Below are 22,491 nucleotides of genomic sequence, written 5' to 3'. Positions count from 1 at the left end.
CTACATCACACTCCAGACAGTGGTAATTGGGATGTCGCTGTAGCAGCAAATGACGTGATCGAGAGTAATATTTCTCGCCCTGCCACGTCATGGCTCTATTATTCACAGCAGCTATGAGCGCTTTAGTTCTTTAGTCGCAATCGATTATACTGCAAACTGAGTATTTACGCCTAGCTTAGTGGTCTACGCAAACAGGTTGGTTAGCTATAAAAAGCTGTGCATAAGGAATACATTGAAACTCGAATCTCCCAGTCTGAAACTGCTTCGAAGTTCGAATAAGATGTTTACGTCCTGTTTCAACGTGGTAATTCTCAGTGTGTCTTCTGCTGACAGTGGCCTACGCGTAGTCTGTTGGTATCTTTGAAAAATGCCCTATTGGTGACTGAGGAATGGACTTAAATCGCAGGCTTGTGAAAAAACGCATTAATCATTTGGGAAGCCGTAGATAAACATTGCATCGAGAAGGCGTACACAGCAGCCTATTAAGCTAATCAGGTTCAGGTGTAGTGCTGCGCCGTGTTATTCCGTCGCAAGCGACTACGCTGCTCTACCATATACTGTCAATTAAATTGCTAATTCCTGGACAAGTTCTTTGTCGATTCGAAGATAATAAATTGTCATTCAATCATTGTCAATGAAGGATTTAATTGTTACATCATTCGTGGTTACTAGCGTTTAGGGGTTTACTTCTACTTCATGAGCTGGAGCGGCATCTGCTGCATCGAGCCCTTGAGGTGCTCGAGGTGCACGCTCCGGATGGCCGACGCGAGGTGGTGCGGCTCTGTTATTGCATATTAAATATTTTTGAACCTAATGAGTGGCAATGAACATGTTTTGAAGCTTCTTAATGCAGGAGAGGTCATACTTTGTTCGAGCTAAATAATGAAGGTAACTTTAAATTCCTAGTCGGCTAGCATATAGATTCTACTACTGTCTTACGCTGGAATGTTCTCAAATTCGAATCGATGAGCTCCTTGTCGGTGCTGCACGGGTTCAGCAGCAATGTTGGTAGCCTCTGGATCTTCCGTGCTGAATAGCGGTACCTGAGGCAGTACGGTCGCTGGAGGTTTGGTGGATATGTGGAGCTTTGTGGTACCTTGTTCCATATTTCTTTCATACCAGCCTACAATAATCCAGCGCACATTGTGCGCTGCATAGTAGCGGAGGGTTTCTTTAATTGAAATATTCAGGAGCGGAATTTCCAGGTTTCTCGTTTGACATTGCAATTTAAAATAATGTAATAGGTATAGTTGCAGATATTCAAGTTCGAAGTATATGAAGTTTTGATATTAATTAAATTTCATATTGGTCTAGGTTAGGTCCGATTAAATATACTTAAGAAGCAGAGAAAGGTCATGGTTTACTTCCATGAAGCGAATTTTTAGCAATGAAGTAGGTAGCAAAGGAGGAGCTTGTATAGTAGACTAGCTTGATGGGTCGGTTTGGAACTGTTTCTAGCGAGGATATGTAAGGATAATTATCAGCTGTCATTTTGTATTCCGCATTCAAATGATTTCTTCCTGGTTAGAAGATAGTTCCTCCAACCCGATGTTTATAAACATATCCACGTATTAGCCTTCCTTGTTTCACCCGGTAGGAACTCGTTACCTTGACGATACCTATATAAGATTCTGTAATCCCGGAAGTATTTCAGTATGAACCCAAGACGACAAGCGCTAACGTTCTGCTCTTACAGCTCGCTAATACCTATAATCTGTAGCCGATATATTCTCACTAAGTATAAGTATCTAATCTGTACTTAACTCGTGCCTCATTTATCCTCATTTAAGTCGAGGCACCATAACCTGCCTCAGGTAGTTAGTAACTAATTGATACGCTTAAAACGTGCATAGAAAAGCACGGCGTACGTACGAAACACAACATCGTACAGATAAGGCCATTCGTACACTCCCGGGCGGCTGAGGCGCAGGGCACAGGATTCCAGCATCGTGGTAGCCGTCACAGAAAGGGGCTGGGCAGCCGGGTAGGAATTTGCATTGGACTAATGATAATTCTGATGTTGCGACAATGGATGTCGTGATGAGGTTGGAGCCTGGGTCGGGTATAATGTCAGTACGCAAAATTTTTGCCTGGTTGATGGTTGCTGGAGTTAATGGCATCTTTAAGAGTAAGTAAGGGAATTTTTAAAATTTTCATCTGACGATACATAGGCTCCAACAGAGCAACAAATGCTCATTGGAACTGTTAACTGTCTAAATAATGGAAAGATGGAGGTTGTGTCTGTGGGATTGGTCGTGATAAAGTAAAATTCTTCGCCCGGGTCGAGGTCGCTGTCAAGAGTTTCTGTTAAAAACGTGATATATTGAAATTTAAATCGGGTAATTCGTGGAAATAATAGATATTACGTAGCATGTTGTGCTGCCGTACAAACTAAGTTTTGCCATAAGTAACATTCGGTTCGAAATTTTAGAAAAGTGCGAAGGCGTAGAGATTCTGAGTGCAGTGTAATGCTATTCATATTGGAGTTACCGGCATAGGCAAAGACGGTGGTAGGAGCTACACAGCCGTCTCCTTTCCGGAATATTTTAGCCTTCGTTTTATCTCGTGGATTTTTGATTGAGAGAACTAGGGCCATTAGGCGGAAATCCTCTAGGGGAGGATCGTTGCTCATTACCATGGGCAGTTTTGCTTGGGTAACTTCGGGCCTGAAGGCATAAGCAAGAGCTTGATCCTATTTAGATGTTGTAACGTACTCGTTGATCATCTGAAATAGATTTGGCAAGAATTTACTCGTGGAAAAAGGGTAGAATTTCTGCAGCGATGCAAATTTATACTAAAAATTTAAAAGCGAAGAAAACTTGGCAAAAATTCAGCATATCTCTGTTAAACGTTTCGGAGTTCAGCTCCATGGTCAGTTCAATATAACTAGAACACAAATACAATCAGAAGTTGATAAAGTTTGGATACGTTGTAATTCTCTTTCTAATTACGTTGAAATTACTAAACCCAATCGCTGAAAATGGTTGAAAAAGTGAAATTCTTAAGATTTGGAGATTAGAATGAAACTGTTCAGAGATTCATCCCATTTTTTGAGATATTATAAATTCAGGAACAAAAAGCACTACGAGATACGCAAAGAGATTATCTAGTAGGGAAAGTTTGAGTTGAGCTTCGTTGTATTTAATCGCTTTAAGACTTTGAAAATAAATTAACTCTTGGTATTCAAAGTAATTGGCAAATGAATATTGATTTAGGCGCGGGTAAAGAAATAACCCAATAATTTAAATTTGTGGAATAACTTGTTAATACGATAGGCAATTACTGTACTTACAGAACGTCAATGTAAAGTGGTAGGTGAGGACTAAGTTTACGTCAGTGAACTATACTCGGCGGCAGGGAAGGACTACGTTCACGTCAGTGAATGTCAGAAATGTGAAGTGAGCAGGTGCGACTTCGTCCACAGGGCAGGTTGAGCCTAGGAACGAAGATCATGAAATGTGGAGACGTCACTTCAGGACTATGTGTTAACGAACTTGGATATTTTAGTAATTATGACACAGCATGTCTTGCTGCAATATGAATTCTGAGTTTCATTGAGGACTTTAATTAACATACAATTATATAATAAATCATTCAATGGAGTTACCATATTAAGCTTGTCTGTACCGAAGCTGCTGCCATTAAGATCCGTTTGCGCAGGAGCTGCCTCCCCCCTCTTCATGTTCCCTACCGATATAAAATGTTCCCTCTTCATTTTGTGGTCGTCACGGGCGACAGTTTCATTTCCTTTTAACCACACGAATGATTCGATATAAAGTTCCAAATTGGTCCTCGTTATTGGTGCTACTGCTTATTAGATATCTATCCGTAAAATATAAGGTTATCACATGTCGAGATAATGAAAAAATTAATGAATGGCAGTGCAGCTGGTCCTTAGCTCTCCACAAAATTTCTCCGCTTCATCCACTTCAATCGTCTGACTCTATCCTCCTCTTCGTGCGTTGAGCTGGAAAAACTGCCGTGAATATGCACGACGTTCTTGCTGTTGGTGAGATTCCTTCAGCGCGGCTTCAGGAAATTGTACCAGCTGAAGAACCCGCACGTTGAGCGCACAAAAAAGCCTTTTGGTGTCGTCTTTCGGCTCGGCGTTAGCAGTCATGTACGTTGCCATACGTACTCGTTTCACTGACTTGCTCGGGGTAGCCACAGGGTTTCGTGCAGCCCTCGTTGGAAACTTGACAAGTTTCAGCGTTGTTGGAATTTTCTTGGGCCTTAGATGAGATATATGACTAGTCCGCTTGTGCTCCTGCAGTCGCTCACAATTTGTACTAGCCGGCTAAAACGAAGTCAATTCCTCTCTGAGCAAGTTCCCGCATGATGTCTTTAATAATCTTGACATGATCGATGTCCTCAGTCTGTGAAAAGCGTTAAAGTGAGAATAAATGTATGATTTGAAGTAGATGAGTCACTGGCCGACGCACTTGAAGACAATGTTAATATCCGCGTTCTGCGATTCGTTTATGAGGCCACGTCACCATTGCGTTTAAAATTCATCTTGTTTAAATGAAGAAAAAATATCGCTATTATTAGTAAATAGCTGTGATTTGGAAAGATGTTTTGACGTGAACCCTAAAATTCAAGCTATTTCTGCACTTGGATACCACGTAAAAATGTCATAGATTTATAATGGTAAAGAGTTTCTCAATAAGATTGTTTCTAATATACAAGTTACATTTTGCTAGATTAAACGTCAATTGTTGAAATATTCAAGTACATGGAATATTTATACATTCATTTTCAACGAGAATTGGAGTCAGATCAATCTAAATTCGTGAATAAATAATTCGGAGACTTCAGGGCCTTGACAGGGTGGAAGACGGATGTGACCCGCCGAACCCCTACGCCTAAAGATTAGGTTGCCTTTCGCGTAAAGCTGGAAAAATATAATATTAAAACAACAATTGATAGAGAACTTCCTGTATAAAAAGAGGACTAGGCTAAGAAAACAATAAATTCCTTTGTTCGCGCTAAATTGAATGACTAGAAGTAGGTGGTGACTAGTCTTATAAAGCGCAGCTAGAACAAGAAAACATTTAGAACAATTGATAGAGAATTTCCTGTATAAAAAGAGGACTAGGCTAAGAAAAAAACAATAAATTCCTTTGTTCGCGCTAAATTTATTGACTAGAAGTAGGTGGTGACTAGTCTTATAAAGCGCAGCTAGAAGAAGAAAACATTTAAGATGTTTTCTCCTTGCATCGGGTTAAATGGATCCTCAGGTTAAATAAAGGTTCTCCTTCACAAAACTACAATAATATAAATGTAAGCAATAATCTCTGAATTATTTATATCCTTGAATAATATAACCTTGAATAATGAAATAGCTTGAATATTCAGATCAGCGAATAGATGTAACGTTTTTGACTGAACTGAAACTGCCGACGGCTTGAAATAGCTAAATTTTTGTTCTAAACCGCTAGAAAACCTATATCACAAATCTTCTACTGGAACAGCACTGTGAACAACAATTGAAGCAGCTGCTGGAACGACAGCCGATTGAACATAAATTGTGTGGTCAATAAATTAATTTGGCACCGAGTACGAAAATGGATCATGAAAACTGTGAATACGTATGGGATTAGGTATAAATTTGCATTCTAGGCGTCGTCTAGCATGCACCATTCTGTACTGACCAAGAAAAAGCCATTATGTTCTCAAGACGGCGTATTATTTAGCATGACTGGATTCTAACCTGATGATCGGCGCTTTTCAAAACGCACCCGCGTGTGCGTTTGTTTAAGTGTGAAATATGAAAACGCTAGATACTGATGAACTTCCTTTTCGATGATAAGATGAATTTTAGTATTAAATTTTGTTTGTCATGTACTTGATAGATATTGATCTTGAATGATAGTTACGGCTTCAGGGACTGTATGAAATGCATACTAGCCGCCCGTCTCCTGTGGCTATGAAACAGGGGGATGACGCTCGTTAAAAATGGAAGAGCATTAAACTCAGGACTCTTCAAGTATTAATCTAGCAATCCATGACAAAAAGATATCCTAACACGTAACGGAAACGTTGGTTATGTGTAGTGAGCACCCGGCAGATCTTTCGAAGCAACGGTTTTAGTACTAAGTAGTTAAGAGTATTCATTATGGTCGTATCAAGGCTGGAAGGAATTAATCTCTAATTCAAATATTGACAATGGCACAGTTTTCAAGCAGGTGTACAGAATACTTGAGATGGGAGTACATATTCTACCGCATGGCAAGCGGGCGTTGTTTCATTTAATTTTAGGGTGTACGATGATTTAGCTAGAAACTTTCATAGTATATCTTATCTTGAGGATCCGTCTTAATATAACTGGTGCAAGTAGTTTGTTGCCGCGAAATAAACTTTTTACGAGTCGGAGGTAGCGGAATGATCCATGCCTAGATTTTAACTTATATCCCACGTTAAGCAGGAAGACATTTATCATTGCTCTTCGAGGGCGCTAATACCTTCGTCGGTGCTGCGCCGTATCTTAACCAAGTAAGTATTGCTCTTCGAGGCTTTGGCGACCAAATACTGACGATCCGCTGCTACCGACTATTCAGTTCTATTGATTCTATGGATGTTGATAGTACTGTTGAATGAATGCATTTATCCTCAATAATACCAGTAAGTAAATCGGGTCTGATGAACTACCATTACTCGTAAATTTTCTGTCCTATTGGTTCAGTCAGCACACGAGATGAACACAACTTGTTTACTTCATGTTAATATGCCAAAATGAATGAAGCCATTACTCGCTGCGACAAGATGTTCTAACTAAATATTTAGTTTTAGATCTGCTGCAGATCCGGATACAGTGCTTGCAATTTGCCACGCATATTCGTAGTTCAAGACATTTTCAACCATCGGTACATTGACTGTGTCGACCATTGCAGAACTACGTACCGTAAGGGTACGCACACAGTGAAAGCAGGTTTGCCCGCGCGGGCAACCTGCTCCAACCTGCCACAAGAATGAACATACAGAACATAGGATAATAATGTAAGTGTTCACAGTGAAAACCTGTGCGAATAGGCTTCTGTCACCTATATATGGTTTCAGGCGCCAGCCTGAGCAGGTAACCAGCACGCTGACAACCTGCTTTCACTGTGATGCGTACCCTAAAGCGAGATGTAATAATGCCTGATGTGGTATTTCATGTTTGCTTGGAAACCGCTCGTTCTTGCTATAGTTTCCCCTATAACCAGAAATAAATAGGTCATCGTTATTAGTTGAGCTTCGCGTAAACAATCTTGGCATTTTTGTTGCAACAGTTGCTGGATTCAGAGTTGCTTTTTGAGGTTTAGTAGGCCGGGAATCATCAATCATTTACTAAAGAATAATCAAACAAATAATTGTTGGCACCATTTTAGGTATTGGCAATAAAATGTGGATATTCCTGCATTGTTCTGTTCTTCACCTGGTACATCCGACGCGTCCAGGTGAAGACTCATACTGAGACGCCTAAGGGTCCAAAATTTTCTGTGTACATATAGTGACGTTCGTTGTAAGATGGGCAGGTGGCAGATTGTGCTGTTCGATTGCGTTTCGTAAATAGCCACCCGTGAACAGACGAATGCGACGTTTGGGAATCGAAACGAGGGAAATTCGTCTTCCGGAGAAGGGGCAACTCTGTATAATGAATTTTAATGCGCAATTTATCTTCAGAGTGGTTCAACAGACTGTAGATGGGACGAATTCACATGTTAATTCCAAAAGAGAGACAAGTTCGTAATAAATTACTGTCGAAGTTCTACGCTCATATCAAGTTGTTTTTCACTTAGTTTTGAGATTATACGCTTCTTTATAAAGGGCTCGTGAGCCCTGCAGCGTTGTTGATAGTGACGGCCACTTCTAGTAGTTACACAATTTACAAAAAATAGATAGCCAGCGGTAGTTGATAGCATTTATTGGTTTCGGTTTCTAGCTGGATATTCAGGGCCTGCCAAAACAGCCATTGCCTTTGTAACAATAAAACCAGAGATGTATTGTTGAAATTTTGAATAAAAAGTCAAGGCTGGCCGAACTACTCGTTAAGTAGCGAGCTCTAAGGGCGAGAAATCCCGTACGCGTGGTCCCAAATCAGAGGACTTCCACCGGACAGCAGCTGGGGCGGATTCATTTCTGTGCGCCAGAATTACCTAAATAAATTATTAGTTTGCTGAAAGTTTTCCTTGTACCACTATATAGATAGAATGAATAGTTTCCTTCCCCTGAAAAGGGAGGTTGCGTTCAAAGTTCTGTTCTATGATCGTTGTCCATATTTTAAAGCTGAACTATTAATTCCAGTATAGTCTCATTAAGTCTATATTTGAAAGTGGGAAGTGTAATGGTTCATGGTTTCTCTATTTTTTTCTTCCTTAAAACAAGCCATATGAATTTAACACTATCCACCGGCCATCGGATTGTATAAGTGCTACGAGCTCAGGCGTCTGTCTCAAGACGACCGCTAGAAAAACAGCGCCATGGTGTGGAGGAATGGGAGTCGGCTTAATTTGAATGGTATGCTAAGTTTACGAGCAGAAACAAGTATGTTGAGCCATTAGGACCTCTAGCAACCGGAAATAATATGCAAACGGGGAATCAAATTTGAAAAATCAAAAAGCTCAGGTATTTTGACACAATGATTGAAATTCATGTTGCACCAAGCGGAAGTAACTATAAAAGCTCAATTTTCGAATTGAACTGTATACGAGCAAGTAGTGGACATGTATTGGATCCTTTATTCGCTCAATATATAATATAATGGATTGGTATTATTCGCTCAATATATAATTAAAGATAACTGACATGCGCCAGCAGCTGCTTATGACAATTTGGATATTCAATATCTCGTGCACTTTCGGATAGTGAGCATAATATGCTGATTTAGAGAGAAGAGCGAAAACGTGTCATTTTGTAGCATATACCAAAACCCCCATTTAATCAGTCCATGGTGATTTAGGTGGTGATTCTATGTATTGGTCGTGTTAAGAAGATTAAACACAAAAGTTTTTTACAATTTGAAAGCTAACTACAGCTACGTTCATGTGGGCCGTACGACCAAAAGATTAACTTCATTTTTTTTAGAACAGGTCTGTGCATTAGTCTCTTGGTCTATAGGCAAGCTTTTTATCTGCAGGCACACGAGCTCCCGCCAAATTAACTATGGCTGTCGTGGTGATGTCGACGCCGTGCGGGGGGCGCACGTCGAAGTGCTGGACGATGGCGGCGGTGAAGAGGAACAACTCCATGCGGGCCAGCAGCTCCCCCACGCACTGACGACGACCTGGCGATGGCAATTTGTGTGATACAAATTCAGTTTCAATGGATAAATGACAAACAAATCAATACTTGGAATTTCGGCACATGAACTGGCGAAAACACTGGTGAATGGCATTTATGACCTTGTAAGAGGAATTTTGACAATTGAGCGCAGAAGCAATTTAAACTTTTTCATCCGTTATGGGGGACCTTCGATCAGACATAAAGCCAAATTGTGAAACTAGGAAATTTCCATTCCGCTTGTCATTCAATGCCGGTGGGAAAGGGAGCTTTCTCGTGAGAATCTTATAAAAATTCTTAAACACTCGGATGAATTTGCGTGAATGGAACTCGTACATGAATAAAAATTCCCCGCAATGAAGGGTCTCTTGTACAATTCTCACCAGAACCGAAGGCGAAGAAGCCCTGCTTGGGGGCCGTGTACTTGGTGGCGCTGTCGTCCAGGAATCGTTCAGGGTAGAACTTGTGGGGGTCGTCCCAGTACCGCGGGTCGTGGTGGATGGAGTAGTTGGCTGCTTGCACGGTGGTGCCCTGTAATTAAATGTAAAACAGGAGGTAGAGAGTTTCGTTCTGCCGGTTATTCTCTGAACCCGGATTTATTCGTTTCACAATTTTTCAACTAGAGGTACTCTTTAATAATAAGTATTTGTTAACTCCATAAATGGCCTCTGAACTTACGGCGAGAATTACCGTAATAATCGTTGCTAAAAAAAAAAAATTGAAGCAGTTCAAAAATTAAGGAATGTTTCTGAATTGCCGAATGCTCCACTGAATTGTTTGCAATTCTTTGCGCCATGATCGTCAAATTAGTGTCCTGCAGGTTCTCTGTCTTACGTATGTGTAAGAGAACAGTGGAGAGATTCAAGACCATGATATTCTCCCACTTATGCCTTGATTAGTTCTTATTTTGAGTTGACTAACGATGACGTGGATCAATTCTGCTCTAGAGTGAAATGAATCATAATGGGAGTAAAATTCTAGAATAGCTCTTAGAAGAACTAAACTTAGAACTTAGAACGAACTTAACTAAATTCACAGTATTTAAAATTCATTGGTGGCGCTTGATTTTTTACAGATGTTGCCACCCATCGTTACGCCACCTATAATCTACCATCGCCACCTAATTACCATCGGTGCATTTTATAAAATTGAGATCTTCCGCCTTGCTGGCGATGTTAAATTTTTACCTCCCGTGCAAAATATCTTCATATCTGAATCGCTGGCACTCCATGCATCCTATCTACTACTATTTCCTTAGATGTACCGGCATTGCATTGTCTTCTGTTTGCAAATTGGGGCTTTCATTTCAATGATGTAAATTTCAATCGCGCTATTTGATTATGTTAAATTCTGCAATTTTTGTACTATTGCAATTTTTGGTTTGACAAATTTTTGTGCTATTACTTTACATTTAAATTAATTAAAATATTTGATCTCGATAAATAATATAAATATTTGATCTCGATAATTAAATTAATTGAAAATATATTTGATCTTGACTCAAGCAATCGAAATCTAATATTTTTCACTCCGTTACTGTGGTGGCCTGAGGTTTAAGGTTTGTATTCAAAGCCGCCCGAACTCCACAGCGAGCTTGCTCGAGTTTGCTGCCGAGACGCGTGAGGGCTGGTTATCTTACGTCTGGCCGACGAGATGCCGTAAGAATGCGTGCTTGCTCAGGCCGTGTAGGGCTGGACCACAGTACAAGCTCACAACAGTGCCGTCATTTTATAATGATGTGCCGTCATTTTAAATCTTTTTCTATGTTATTTATTTAATTTTTCCGGTTCAAGCAAGGACGTGATTATTGTAAAATTTATCATGGCAAAAAATAATTTAGGCTTTGATACCCATTCTTTCAACTGAATAACATATTTTACTTAACTTGTGATAAATAAAGTGAACAAATTATATTAACAGAATACAACTTGCATGTGCATAGACCAATTCAGACCAATAGTTAGCTCGTAACGATAGAGCCACACTGGCTTCGATGTTTGTAGCATGGGCATGGAGAAAGAAAGGGAGATTGTGGCACCGCAGTGAGGATTGTTAGAGGGGATAGATGCGCGGGGGAATTTGTGAGGGTTTCACACACTCATGTCTGACACCCCTACTCTCGCCACATCGTCAAAGAAATACCGATGTCTTTCACTGTAATATGAGCTTAGACTTCAAGCCAAATAGGCTGGCTGTTTTCGCGCAGTTACATGCTCATCTTCATCATATAAATACATCACATTCAATACCTAAATAATTTCGATGATATTTAATTCATAGAGTGCAAATTTCTGAACGAAAAACATATTGTCACTAGACTATTAATTATTTTCTCTTTATATAGATACGTCGAGGGAAGGTAACAGAAATGCGACGAAATGTTAACTTTTACTGTTAATCAAGATTTATCAATCTACAGAGACAGTAATTCAGACTGTACAGAGACTAAAAGTTTACTTACAGAGACAGCGATAAGCGCCGGCGCTTACATAACAAAAGCGAAGTGTCCGTCTCCTTGGAGATGGAGACAGAAGAGGGAAGTTGGTAACCGCAGTAGGGGTTTTTGAGAGGGGGAGGGAGGGAAGGTTAAAATTGTTAGGCTCTTTGTTCTCATATGGTCGAGGCTCGCTCGACTGAATACACAATGACCCTTCTTTTCACTGAGATGCCAAATTTTTTTTGTAAGCCTTCTAACGCTGAAGTTTCCCGCTCCCGCCCCCACACTATGGCATGAATCGTGTCACTCAAGCCATTCATTATTCTGTGGGCGACCAACTGCTTGCTTGTTGTTTTTCTCAATTTGCATACAGTCCCGAAATTCGAAGCGGTTAATCTTTTTCTACGTTCATTATGCCATGATGAACAATTACTTTCTTGAATTGTTGAACACTCAAGGGTCTGAATTTGATGTTCATTCAGGGACAAAGTTTGAATAAAGTTACTTTTAGCTTCATCTGACACGGTAGCGAAAGCGTTGCTCTTATAACCGAAAGCTCGGCCTTGTCTTCTTTTCAACTCCTTTTCCTTGCCTTTCAACTACTTGCCTCCTTTTCAACTTGACATCCTTTTCAACTTGATTTTGTTGTTTCCTGCGGAGCAAAGAACAACATTGATACAATATTGAACCAAGACTTGTAAATCGGTATTACATAATCGCAAGCATTAATATTTACCATCAACATGATAATGGCAGGAAACTTAAAGAGATAAATTAATTTTAAACTGTCATTTTATGTATTACTCACTTATGTTGTTATCTTGATATTTTCATAATAAGCAATAAAATGTGATAAATCTTACCTCCATCTTTTTAACTGTAATCCCCTATTGATTCGGTATGCTGAAAGACACAGTCTTGGGCTTTTCGTTTGCTTACGAGAGAATCGCATGTTGTCACAAGGGTTCTCGCCAGCGAACTAACAATGGAGTGTTGTAATTTAAACGCGCTAGCCCTTTAACACAAGGCCGTAGGAGGGAACACGGGAGGGTGGGAGGGTAGGCAGTGCAGCCTGTCTACCTCCATGCGAGGTGGGGTAGAGGATGTCTTCCCCTCTACCCTCTATGGGGGTAGACAAGGGTAGCCACTTCAAGCCTGAGGTTTATGAGCGTACGACACTTTCAACCTGCTCAGCGCGAGCATCCAATGAAAATGTGAAAAGTCCCGTTTAGCAGTGATGCAAACATTTTTTGGTTGTGAATATTTACAAAATGGATGTTGATTCTGACATGTATTTAGTAACATCAGATAGAGAATAAATAGTACTACACGTTAACGTCTCAAATATTTCGATAAGACCCCGGTTTAATTAACATCGAGGTACAAAATTATCATCTATCATAACTGGTGTTATACAAAGCTTACATATTTTTTGTTCCTTTACACGGATTGTAAATAAATACCTAGATAAGTATGGAAAATTTCAGATCGTCATCTCATTTACGAGTGGAGTAAAGTTCACCCTAATTAGTGAAGAACTGCTTAGGAACCTGTCCGGGACCTCGCGGCTCTCAAGCACCACCTTAAATGTTCCCTGTGTGAATTTAGTTTTTCTAAAATATTTTGATGACCTATTTGAAATTTCGAACTGATTATGAAGCTGGGCTCCAAATCGTTGCCATTAAATATATGTTGCTTCGTTTCGTCGTCTTCCTTACTTCGCTGTGCATTTTATCGAATCAAGATTAAAGCGATTTTAGTATATTTATAAGAAATATTGCTTAAACATTGCAATGTATTCTTACCACACCGATCTTGTGACTGATTATATTTTGTCATCTTATAGCGAAGTATACAATATATTAGTTTTGTAAGCCTTCGTTAAATTAGTTGACCTAAATTCACCTTGGGGATGAAGTATCCTTTGAAGTTTGTATCACGGGTGGCTGTCCTTTCAACGTTGTACACCACCATGGATGAGTACCGCAAAGCTTCGACCGTGAATGCCTCAACCAAAGGCAAGCTTGATGGGAATTGCAAAGTATTATTGGTACTTTTGTTCGATGACTTTTAACATTGGAATTCAGCTAATTTGAATACGAAATTTCTCTGATATAAAAACCAAGTGATTGTTTCGCCTTCTAATTGTCAAACATAATTTCAATTATTTTAGACTTAGTGTTTCAGAATAGTACCTCGACGAATAATAACACGTGTACAAACTTGTGCATGAGTTATATTATTGGACCATGCTTAACCACGTTACCTCTAAAACGTGTTATGTTACGAAATAAATAGGTAGTACAACACCATTGCTTGCAAAAAAGTTGAAAAAGATACCTCGGTTTGTCATCGAGCGACACCATGCGGTCCCCGGACACGACAGCGTCTATTTGCTGCTGCATCCTCGTTGCGTACTCTGGATACCGGGCGAGCAGGTAGGCCACCCACTTCAGCATGTGGTTCACCGTGTCCGAGCCCGCGAAGAAGAGGTCGTTAACAATTTGGTTCAGCGCTGAAATTAGAAAAATTCCATGATAGATTGTCGATTGAGATGGAGAGTTTTCATCCAGTGGGTGCAAAAAGTATCCGACCCAAGGGAGAAAGTTCATTTAATTAAACCTTATTCGACAAAATAACATGAATAAACACTATTTCTAATGTAAATTTATATGGGAAAAACAAATATTAAATCAATACTACAATTTCATTAAATGTTGACGTGATAATTGCAATTTCGTAAAAGTTGAGGTTCAAAAAGTATCCAACACATAGGAAACAAATTTGCTCAATACTTCGTCATGGTGTCTTGAGCAGCCAAAACTGCTAACCGATTGGAATACTTGTTCACAAGATTAGAACATATGCTGATAGGAATTTTAGCCCAGTCTTCTTTGCATATTTGAATTGGATAAGATTTCTTGAATCTCTCTCCTGAACTCTCAATTCAAATTCTTGCCACAGATTTTCACTCCGATTGAGGTCAGGTGTTTGGCTTGGCCATTCCAATAACTCAATGTCCTCCTGAAACCATGCAAGAGTTGCCCTATCAGTGTGCTCAGGGTCATGGTTTTGTTGGAATATCCAACCTCGAGGCAAGTGAAATTTTTCGGCTGACTTCACGAGACATCTCTCAAGAATGCCCCGATACATTTCTGAGTTCATCCTTCGTTCTATGATTACCAATCCCCTAGGGCCGGCAGAAGAGAAACAACTCCAAAGCATTATGCTGCCACCTCCAAACTTTACTGTTGGGACGGTATTCTTCGGGTGAAACGCAGAGTTCTTCTATCTCTGATCATGACTGACACAGTTCCGATCAAAAAACACAATTTGGTCTCATCTGACCATAATATTTTATCCCAAAAGCTTGAAGAACTTTGCTTTAAACAAAAGCTTGAACCAAATCTTTGTTAAAGAACACGCACGTGTTCTTTAACAAAGCTCCGGCGATTCTTTGCATGAATTTCCTTCAAGAGAGGTTTTTTTTCTTGGTGACCAATAGTGGAATCCTCTCTTTCGAAAAAAGAGAAATTGTATTCTTGCAAACATTTATCCCACTTGATAGCAATTTTTTCGCAGTTCCGAGCGAGTCAGTGGAGTATTATTCTGTACTTTTCGAACTAAACTCTCAGCTGTTCGGTCAAAAATTTTTGTAGGACGCCCTGAACGAGGCACACTAGTCGAAAACTGGAATGATTTCCACCTCCGAACAGTATCACCAACTGTCGAAATTTGGATATTTGACACAGCTGAAATTTTTATATATCGCAAACCATCTCTGTGTAGCTGAATAATTGATTTCGAGTTGATTCAGACAATTTAGCATTTTTAGGCTCGGTTGTACAGCGTGAAACTTTGGTCAAGTTATAATGACGTTGCCATGCAAGTAATGAATAACTGCAGTTAGAAAAATATTTATGACGTTCTTTTGCATTCGAGAATTTTCCAACGTATTCTGGTTCTAGAATATTCTCCCGTATATAATGGATGAGAAATTATTGGCGAATAAAATTATTTTTTCTTTACGATGTGTTGGATACTTTTTAAATTTTGACTTATATAAAATTGCAATTATCACATTCTAAATTCAGTAATATTGTTGTTTTGATATGACCTTTTTATTTCCCATGTAAATTCATATTAGAATATTGTTTGTTTATGTTATTAAGTTGAATAAGATTCAAATAAATAGAGTTTTTCCTTTGTGTCGGATACTTTTTACACCCACTGTATGTTGCAGGAGATATATTCCAATTATAGAATTTCCTGAAGGGAGTTTCTCATATGTAATAATCACCGATCCCGACTAGTCCATTCACGACATGGCTAATTGAAAACACGAACAAGATGATAACCACCTACATGATATCAACTGATGCCATTCTGGTAAAGTTTAGCTCACATACCTCCTCTTCTGAAGAGGGAGTTGTCGTCTCCTTCGTTCTCCTTCATGTCTTTGATGTACTCGTCTATGAGGTCCCGGGGGTTGTCGGGGTCATAGTCCTCCAGGTGCTTGTCCACGGCTCCCTTTTAGTGGTGATAGGTTATTCATTGATTAACTATTACGTACGGTTGTATATGGAAGATGAGAGGTCGTTTCATTATTGCATCAGACAAAAGAAAGACAATCAAAATTCACAGAGCAAATCAACTTACATTCACGACTTTTTCAATTTCCTCTATGCATCTCTCGAGTTGGTCCTCCATGAAAATGAGATTCTTGACTGACTTTGGCAAATGATTCAAAGCAGGAATGAACATGGGTAAAAATGTAAGTGGTGAAAAGTTCTTCTGAAAGTCCTTGGTGATGCTGTAAATGGCTTTGACTTCGTCAGAACGCAGATCGTACCGAGTGCCTGCAATAGAACACAATTTTTTTTTGATAGGAAGCGGATTCGCTTACATCGTCCTTTAAGTTGATGTCATTTCTTTCGCCGGAATGATTACGCAAAAAATTAACAATAACAATTGCGAGAATCGGCTGAAGTCGATACGTTTTTTAATTTTGATTTGAAAAAAATATTGGAAATTAAATTTTAAATGGAGCTTTTAAATTTCAGCGGTGACAGTGAACTGTTTCTAAGTTAATTGGACTTCTGTGGAACATAATTTTTTGCGTCCATATTATTGAATTTATAGGTTATTCGAAGTTAAATACTCACTGGCCACCATCTGCCAGATGATGTTGAGCGCCACAGTCCTGAAGCTGTCGGGGTAGTTGATGGCTTCACCGCCGTACTTCTTGAGGTCTTCCACCAGCGCCTTGGCTTCGATGTTGATGGCTTCCTCCAGGTAACTCTTGCCCATACCTGAAAGTTTTTGTTTAAGGTAAGTCGCAATAACGCAGAGTGACACAAAATTCTTTTCGATCTAAATAACATGTTATCTAAAGTTGACTTATCTTCTCAAGGTTGGTCAGTCAAGGAACTAGACAACTGAGTTGATTTTTACTGTAAGATAATACCCCAAAAGCAATGATCCATTGTAATCAGGCTCTTAGCCAAGAAAAACCATAAATAGGAGAGGGAATTCTCGGCTCAAATGAACCTCGGCATGTGGGATTGCACGATTTCACGCAAGTACGATATTTTTTTCTGGCAGTTCACGGATGAAGATCGACTTTCCACACAAAGGAACAGTTCCTAAGAGTTCGCAAAGTTACAGGTAAACTTTGCGTGTCAGAAATAAGGAAACTTTGCGTCTGGAAACTTTGCGTGTCAGAAATAAAAAGTCATTTCCCGAGAATTCTTTCGTTTTTATTGTCGTAAGCGACGTTAAAATCCAATCGATTCCAGCATTCTTCAAGTTAGTTATTCGAGCACGAATTTGACGATGGAAAATTGTACTGAAATGGATCATTGAAAATGAGAAGATTCGTTAAAGGTCTCATGTATCAAAAATTGTTCATTCACGTAGAGCCCACCGAGGTTTCTTAGGTTGCGGAGCACAAAGCGGCGGTCGTGTTGCCAGTGGGCGCCGTTGCTGCTGAGCAAACCTGAAGAAGATTTAGCTTCTTTCAACGTCTCTGCTTTCAATTCAGATACTTATCGTATTCGTAATAGTCGTATCGACGGTCATTAGGTTGAATAAGACTTATCGCCGATTCGTGACATAGCAGAATTATTGCTTGGCTTTGAATCCAAACCTTCAATCTCACTTTTCTCAACCATTCGGCCACTTCGCCGATTTTGACCAGAACTGAAATAGGCAGCTGGAATAATATAGGTAACTCATTGCTACAATTCGGATGCTCTTAATTTTGTCACTCGGCCACACTGCCACGCACACTCGTAAAGCAAAAGCACTTTAACACCGTCATCCTCAATGACAAGTGAACTTTCGTTTACGCCGATAAATGCTCGTCAACAGGAGAATTCTCTATGCATAATATTAAAAAAATCTTAACAAATTTCTGATATTTTCTCTAAACTAAATTATCTCTCATCAAAAATTAAGTGGTGGTACCGATTAAAATTTTTTCGACTACAGTAGGGCCGAAATAAACGAATCACAATGTATTTTATGGTTATGGTGAAAGACTCAAGGACAGCACTTGGCTTTCACCTCCAACTTTTTGATCGTCCACGCTGAAGGCTGAGAAGAAGTCGGGGCGGTTGGAGAACTCAACTTTCGCCATGGCCTCCTTAGCAGTTTCGTAATCGAAGAGGTAAACCTTGCGAATGGACCCTGTGCGATGCCTGAAATATTCGGTAACATGTTATAACCTAATGTCTTTGCAACATTTGCAGGGTCTCTCTCATATCTTTGGCAATTTCAACTTTTAACAAACGTTTCAAGGCATATATGTAATTGCAAGAAATCTATTCTTATCCCAGCAAGAAATAAATGATAAAAAATTATCAGCAGCTTCTACGAAATCAATCTAACTCTTGACAGATTCCAAAGTTACAATCGAATCCGAAGTCTGTACACTTAATAACGTTGTAAAATTATGCAGTTTGACAACGGTCAAGTCCGAGATTAGGTGGATGTTGAAAATAATCTTTATGGCAGATTTATAATCCCAACTTTTACTTCTGCACGAATTGTGCATCGCTGTCATTGAAAAGTCCTATTCGAGTGGTGCAATCATTTCATTGAGTATATCTCTGGGTTAATGTTGAGTTTTTGTGTATTGCAGTACATTGGTCAACACTTACGAGACAATGTCACCGTAGATTTTTCGTAAACGTTCGCCACTTTCTTCATCGAGAATCGGAAGTCGTCCGAAAAATGGGATCTCCACTGGACCTGTATCAGAATTTTCATAATGTGAGATTCGTAAGGAATAAATATCTGGGAGAAAATGATCATTTTTTCATATTTAATAATCATAAATCATCACAGATGCTGTATGTAACGAGTTAATTCAATAACCATGAAATCAATAAAAATTACTTTAAATAATAACTTTTGCCTCAAAATATGAGGAGTTTCATGAAAATGGCATTTTAACGCAATTTGAGTTTAAATTTTATGGACTTACCAGGGGGGCAGTTGCGGGGGCGCCTGTCCCTCAGCACCGCGTACACCAACACTAACACAAACAACAACACAATCTCCACCCACATCTCTAGGTTTTATTTTCAGATAATAATATTAAATCAGATAAACTTTTAAAAATATTAGGATATAAACTGAAATGAAAAATTCCTTATCAATTAGTTTGCTTCCTTCGCTGTATTTTCGAGAAGTTAATAATTTTTCAACTTGCGAAACCTCACATAAATTCTATATTTTAACTCTACTAATTTTTAATTTAGGTAAGGTGCTTTCTGCCTCCTTAAGAGATGCTTGAGCGGCGCTCTGGCGCTATTAACTTCATCGGGCTACAATGTCATCTAGCGTAATAAAGCACGAAAAGTGTTAGGGTTTTGGACAACATAAATTTTTAATTATGGGATTTTTCGTTTGACAGAATAATTCGATCGTTCACGTCTGCTCGATAGGAACGCTATAGGTATAGTTATTGTTTGGGGTGCGGAGTCGTGACGGATGTACGTGTCCAGTGTTATTAGTGCAGGCTGTTGATGTGTGAAAGTTTTGTGTAAGCTCATAAACTATTGAGAATAGGTTCAATTCGTTTACTATTTTAAAATAAATTCATTGTATGTATCTTATCATTTTTAGTTATCCGTCAACTATCTATTGCATTTTATTGATTGGTTTATTGTTTATATATTTTCAGGAAAGTTTAGAGATTAAAACATGGAACATTGAATGTTACTATACAGTGGAGTTTTACCTCCTCTTGATCCGTCATCAATGATTGGTTTTGCAGGACGATTACGTGGCGGATATGATCGCTTTGATACTTGGGTCTAGTTGGATTTTTGGAGTGCGTTCGCAGCAAAGGAATATGAACAAAAGTGTAAATATGGATAAAGCAATTTAAGATTATTTAATTCAATTAATAATCAACCTATTCATCTGGCATGAACCTTATCCGTTGTGCGGAAATGTGGAAGAAGTTATTCATTTTCACAAGAGTGAACGAGGGCTGTCAACCCGCTTAACCGACCTCGCGACGAAATTTCTTGCCTTGTAGAATGTAAATGTGAGACAGAACATAGAATCTTGCTTGTCAAATAATTTTTTGAGAAAGTTACGACGAGAAGGTAAACTACATCCTCCGTTGTGTTGCGTTCTGTGAAGTTAGAAAGCTTTAAGAGGCCCGTATTCACAGTGCGGTTATAATTCACAACATTTATCCTGGATTATGGATTGAAGTGTGTATCCTTGATCATGTAGTCTTTGTAAGGCAATATCTGTTGCTATTCCGATTACGTTATTGCATCTAATAATATTACAATGGCGATTTTCAATTTGCCACTTCTCAATAGTGCATGGTGCCGCCTTGTAGAAAACTCTTTTACTAAATCGCACACTGCGTCACTACATCGCACACTGCGTCACTACATCGTACACTGCGTCACTATACATCGTACACTGCGTCACTACATCGTACACTGCGTCACTACATCGCACACTGTATCACTACATGGTGCCGAACACTACGCAGTGTTGCCAGTTGTAGCTGTTTTGTCTGCTGGCGACCTTGAAACATGCACAGAAAGCAAAGTAAGGAGATGACCATTTTCATTGTTAGGTTCATGAAGATTTACTATTCAAATATGAGCAAGTGACATGAATTAAAAGAAATTGATAGCATAATTTCAATATTAACGCTTAAATGCCGAGTTATTCCATATCTTGCTGAAATTTTAATATTCAGCAGCGTTTATTATGCCAAAGTAATGATATGCTGGTTTTAATCATTGTTAAAATTTTCAGACATTATTTTATTAGTTCAGGTGTGAAGTATGAGGAAAGTTTGACATGTTATCCATGATGCATTACCGTAGAGGAACGCTCATACTATGTACGTATGTGCAAGCTTCGCTCTGGGTTGCTTATTTGCTTAACTCTTAACAATCCGAGGAAGCGACTCAGAGGCCCAAGGCTGTACAGTTCATGTAGTTGTTCGATGATGAATGTTTGTACTTATTGATAATATTCTTCCTTATTCCTTTTAACAATTTTTCATCGTTAAATTAGTGGGAACTTATGATTTTTTTAAATAGTAGACTACTGATATCGATTAAGTTCAATAAAATTTCCGTCGTTGTAGGAAAGTGAACACAGCATCTACCCAATATGCGATAAACATGTTGATGATGACACAAGATTCTTTGCGGAGAATGCGTAATAAGATGAATTATCATGCGTAAAATAATTCGTTTTGAGATGATTGAGAGTTGGAAAGATTTTCACTAACAAAAAATCTATCCCGCAGACGCTCACTTAAAAAGTCAATGTGATATTAGTTGCGGTTCATAAATTATAAAACTTGCAATCGGGAAAATAAAATCGGTGACATATTTTCAAGGAGCGGATATAATCTTAAATTCTTAATTCACCATTGCCGGTCCGTCATTTATGACGATTTTTGCATGCAGCACGTAGCATGATAAGCAAATCTATCTCAATGCGGCTAAGTGCAATCCAAGGCCACGACACAACGCAGTCTCCAACAACACTGCACGGGTCACAGACATCAGTAAGAGCCAACGAGCGGGCTTATTCCTACACAACCACACTCAGGAAGTGCACGCAATACACTGATGACTGAACCGCCAACGCAGGGTTGTACTTCAAAATTAATTGTAGAAACAGCTGTTACGATTCTTCAACTGGCAAATGCAGCCTGATTCAATTTGTTTAAATTATTATTTTTTTATTATTTGGAATATTAAAAAAGCAAGGGGATTTTAATAAATTTCTGGCCAACTACGAAAAGTGACCAATAAGTCTTTTTTGAGAATTAGGGTATGCTGAGACCGCAACTGAGAATAAAAATAAAATATAATAATAGATACATGGCAATTGATAGCCCAACCTAGGCATCTGCTGACAATGGATATGTTTTAGACCCTTAGACCTTAGCAACTCAGACTTGAATTCTATGTCAGATTGCCGCAGAAGTTGGTCATGAACTTAAAGATACCAAACTTAAATAAACATCTACCATTCATCAACTTCCCTTCCGATTATGACGAGTCATTGACCATCTTATATACAAAGTAACAATAGTTTAAAGAAGTATTAGCATTTTTTGTACTGTGCCTCGGATTAGAAAATATGCGAACAACATTTACATTTTTTTCGGTTTTGTGAGAAGCTTGCGTGGCATACTTCTATTAAAAAATTTACGTTATGCATTTTCACTGAGGAACATTGGAGAGATAAGCTCATTATATGAATTTGAGGAGCATTGTTTGGAGTACCAG

At 39.0% G+C, this 22,491-nt stretch overlaps 1 protein-coding gene across 1 annotated transcript; it reads right to left on the bottom strand.

Moving 5' to 3' along the window:
- Window positions 1-7,313: 7,313 nt before the first annotated feature.
- LOC108665747 (cytochrome P450 2L1-like) lies at window positions 7,314-19,300 on the bottom strand. Its single transcript, XM_018152542.2, has 11 exons — window positions 19,188-19,300; window positions 18,862-18,952; window positions 18,266-18,399; window positions 17,625-17,696; window positions 16,864-17,010; window positions 16,358-16,557; window positions 16,108-16,228; window positions 14,039-14,213; window positions 13,604-13,721; window positions 9,645-9,792; window positions 7,314-9,265 (listed from the first exon to the last, which is right to left on the bottom strand). Exons 1-11 carry the CDS (start codon window positions 19,270-19,272, stop codon window positions 9,081-9,083), a joined length of 1,476 nt encoding a protein of 491 aa, XP_018008031.1. The 5' UTR covers window positions 19,273-19,300; the 3' UTR covers window positions 7,314-9,080.
- Between the last annotated feature and the right edge of the window lie 3,191 nt (window positions 19,301-22,491).

The sequence above is a fragment of the Hyalella azteca genome, unplaced genomic scaffold (assembly GCF_000764305.2).
Source record: "Hyalella azteca isolate HAZT.00-mixed unplaced genomic scaffold, Hazt_2.0.2 contig14269, whole genome shotgun sequence".
Classification (NCBI taxonomy): Eukaryota; Metazoa; Arthropoda; class Malacostraca; order Amphipoda; family Hyalellidae; genus Hyalella; species Hyalella azteca.
Note: the sequence above shows the minus strand (reverse complement) of the source record. Positions and strands in the feature narration are given on the sequence as shown.

What these genes read in the sequence shown, in the direction of transcription:
- LOC108665747 (XM_018152542.2), bottom strand. Translation starts at nt 19,272, where the DNA reads ATGTGGGTGGAGATTGTGTTGTTGTTTGTGTTAGTGTTGGTGTACGCG. An exon ending in CCGCAACCTAAGAAACCTCG is followed by an intron (nt 17,011 to 17,624) that starts GTGGGCTCTACG and finishes AAAAACTTTCAG; the next exon opens with GTATGGGCAAGAGTTACCTG. An exon ending in TCGCTCGATGACAAACCGAG is followed by an intron (nt 13,722 to 14,038) that starts GTATCTTTTTCA and finishes ATTCCCATCAAG; the next exon opens with CTTGCCTTTGGTTGAGGCAT.